Below are 3,336 nucleotides of genomic sequence, written 5' to 3' on the forward strand. Positions count from 1 at the left end.
TATTATTATTATTATTATTATTATTATTATTAACATCCCACTCCTTGCTCTAATCAGTAAGCTTAAAGCAGCAGGTGGAGTTTCTGTTACACTCCCAAGGATGTAAAGATAAAGCCAACAGGTGTCTGTATTTTTGAGTTTGCTTGATGCAACTTTCCTGATCAAACACTGATAATTTAGATAATTATCCTCGAGTTGAAGACGTAAAATGAACTGGTTCTCCCAAAGAGAAAAGAATAAAGTATGTGTGAAAGCCTTGGAGGGAAACAGAAGGTATAGTAAGTGAAAGTAATTGCATCAAATTTCCAATCTGTAATTTAAAAATGAAGCAAACACCGACTGTAATAAACGTCACACATCTACCTTAAAAGATAACCCCCCAGAGACCGTTTACACTGCGACTTACCCGAGACCCGCCAAATCTGAAACCAGGTTCCCCAGCGCCGCAGCTGCAAAAACACAAAGAAGGAAACATCATATTTTCTGCTGCTCGCTAATCAAACACACAGTAATACACAGAAATAGGTATCTCATATAATCAAGGATATGATGGATTTCTTTTTAGCAACTTTTCAAGACTTTGTTAAGGTCTGGGTTGAAATTCATGGACTCAAATTCACATTTGTTTTACCTGAGAGAGCCAAAGCACAGTCATGAGTCATGTTTTCAAGTTAGTTGTATTCAAAAATACTTCAAAAAGGTTTAACATTCATTTTCAAATTTGAGAAGTTTTGGGGACTAAGAGAAAACGTTCAGGGGTCTTAAAGGCCTGTGGGAACCCTCTTTTCATTTCTCTGGTAAGTCTGAGATTTTCCTGAATCTCGCAGTAACTTTAATTTAATTAAAGCTAATTTAATTCATTATTTTAAAAGGTCCCATGACATGGTGCTCTTTGGATGCTTTTGTATAGGCCTTAGAGCTTATGAGCTTTCCTTAGTATGTGCCATCTCTGTCTCAGTCTAACTTTTTTCAAAGATAGGGGAGGTAACCCTCGGCCCATCTGAGCTTTCATTTTCTCAAAGTCAGAGCAGGATACCCAGGGCTCGGTTTCCACCTATCACCATTTCTAGCCACTGGGGGGCCATAGGCAGGCTGGGGGGGATGCATGTTAATGTTAAAAAACTCAAAGTGACATTTTCATGCCATGGGACCTTTAACATTTCAGATAAAAAAGAGCCAATTGAGATGGGTTCAGACCTTCTGATCAAAAATGAAAACCTAGTGGTGTAGATGTAGTCTGAGAAGAGACCTCGGGGGGGGGGTGTTTGGAGAACACGTGTTTGGAGGTATTTCCTATCCCATCTGGCCAAGAAAAGCCTCAGGTTCCCGCAGGAAGAGCTGCTCAAGAGCAGCTTATGTTCAGTTCAACTACATTTTTATTCATACAGCGTCAAACCACAACAACAGTTACCTCATTGCGCTATTCATAAAAGAGAAGGTCTAGACCGTACTATGTGATGTTATTTACAGAAACCCAACAAGATTATAGTTATCTTCTAATGTTATGTTCAAGATAAGAGACCAACCGGTATAAAAGCATCGCCTACTGACCAATCACCTACTGACCAATCGTTTTTTGCTCCCACGATCACTTACCATTGCAAGGGTTGCAACTAAAAGGACATAGCAACAAAAGTTCATTAAATGTGCAAGTGTAATAATGCAATGTAGCGTCTGCAATTTTTTGACAGCTTTTCTTCCTGGATTTAGCAGCAGTGACGCTATTGTGTGTACTTCATATTTCTGTAGGGTTATCGTTTGTTTTTCCCGTGTCAAATATGTGGCTCCGGTAGACTTGTCCATGTTTGTGATTGGTCATACGGAGCACACGCCGCTACTTTTATGTGAACTCGCTTGTCATTGGATTGGGAAAATCTGGGGCCTGTAGACCTTGCTTCGTAGTATAGGCCTCTGAAACACAAGGCTGGGGAGAAAGATTTGGGGGCTACCTTGCATAGCGTCCAACAAATAGATAAATGGATGCTTGAAGCTTAACTATAACAGGACAAATAATTGGGCCCATGAGGAAAAACTTAAGAAACTCACCCACACACACGGCAACCACAACAAATAAGTGACTATACCTAAACTCGGCAGTGCCAAGTGGCCCACATAAATCTCTGTTCATCCTGAAATATGTAGGCAAGAGATAGGAGTCCAAACAATGGATCACCGCAGCACAATCCGAGATGAGGCGGTAGGAGTGAGAGAAAGTGTGAAAGTTTTTACAGATCAAAAGAGCGACTTTGGAAAACCACCAAGCCACGAGTCAGCTTCTTTCTTCATCTGCCTTCATGGTTTAACTGTCAGCAGAACCAGCTTCTTAACAATTCCTGTTAATGTACTACATCAAAAACACTTGGCAGCTATGAATAATTCACGCTGTGGCTCAGATTTCCACAGGGGGATTGCTGACAATGTGGTAGAACATACATTTGTGCACAGCCATTAAAACTGTAGAAGGTGCCAAGTACTGTTTGTTTTGCCTTCAGGGGACCTCCAGAGGCATGAAGAGCAAAGATGCTTGAAGCTGAATGCAGAGAGACTAAAACTGGGTTCAGACCACAGAAAATGAATCTGGCTGCAGGGTTGTGCGGCAGTGGCAGTTTTCACTAAAACGCCCTGTTTGGTTTTTTAACTTCCCAATGTGGCACAAGTAGACTTTATATTTCACAGTTACTGTTTTCCGTAGATCTTGACGTTTCCGACCGTACTTGAAGGCAGCTTCATTTCATGGAGAAAGAAAAGAGACGGAAGGAGCGAGGAAACAGTCAGCTGTTACTCAAACTCCCGGATAGATCAGTGCTTGTGTTTGGCGTTTTAAAAGGTTTCCGGTGGCAGCAATAGAGGCAGTGATGTTTCCTGTTTCCTGTACGGGACTCTCACACCGTCAAGACACTGACAAGTTGCCAGTATGGAATTCGCCACTCAGTGTGACGTGGGGTTGCGTTTCCCTTAGAGCCCGATTGATAAAGGATTTTTAAGGCCGATACCGATAGGAATACTTGGTTATTTAAAAATCCGATATACTGTATTTAAAAAAATAAATAAATCCAGAAACAAAAGCCAAAAAAGAAAAGAAATCAGTGTTGCCAACAGGGACGTTGTAGAGCGTCCTCTGGTGGACAAACTATGCAACGCCAACGCTCATAACATGGTTGACCGTCCGTTTTTATTTTTAAGTATTCATTCATCAGAATGATTTATTTGTCATATAAATGATTACATTTTTTTTTAAATCAGCTATTATAAATGCTTATTATGCTGTATATTGGCCTGCAGATATATCGGTCGGGCTCTAATTTCCCCAAAAGTTGAGACAGTCTCAACTTTTCA

General features: G+C 40.7%; 1 protein-coding gene across 2 annotated transcripts in view; it reads right to left on the bottom strand.

Annotated features, from left to right (window-relative positions):
• tmem65 (transmembrane protein 65) overlaps nucleotides 1-3,336 on the bottom strand; it is a 40,976-nt gene that overhangs the window by 7,109 nt on the left and 30,531 nt on the right. For both annotated transcript variants that reach the window (XM_032520444.1, XM_032520445.1), the window contains exon 5: nucleotides 407-449. In XM_032520444.1, the coding sequence (XP_032376335.1) occupies nucleotides 407-449 (43 nt within the window). The remainder of the gene's footprint in view (nucleotides 1-406; nucleotides 450-3,336) is intronic.

This window comes from Etheostoma spectabile, chromosome 7, assembly GCF_008692095.1.
Source record: "Etheostoma spectabile isolate EspeVRDwgs_2016 chromosome 7, UIUC_Espe_1.0, whole genome shotgun sequence".
Lineage (NCBI taxonomy): Eukaryota > Metazoa > Chordata > Actinopteri > Perciformes > Percidae > Etheostoma > Etheostoma spectabile.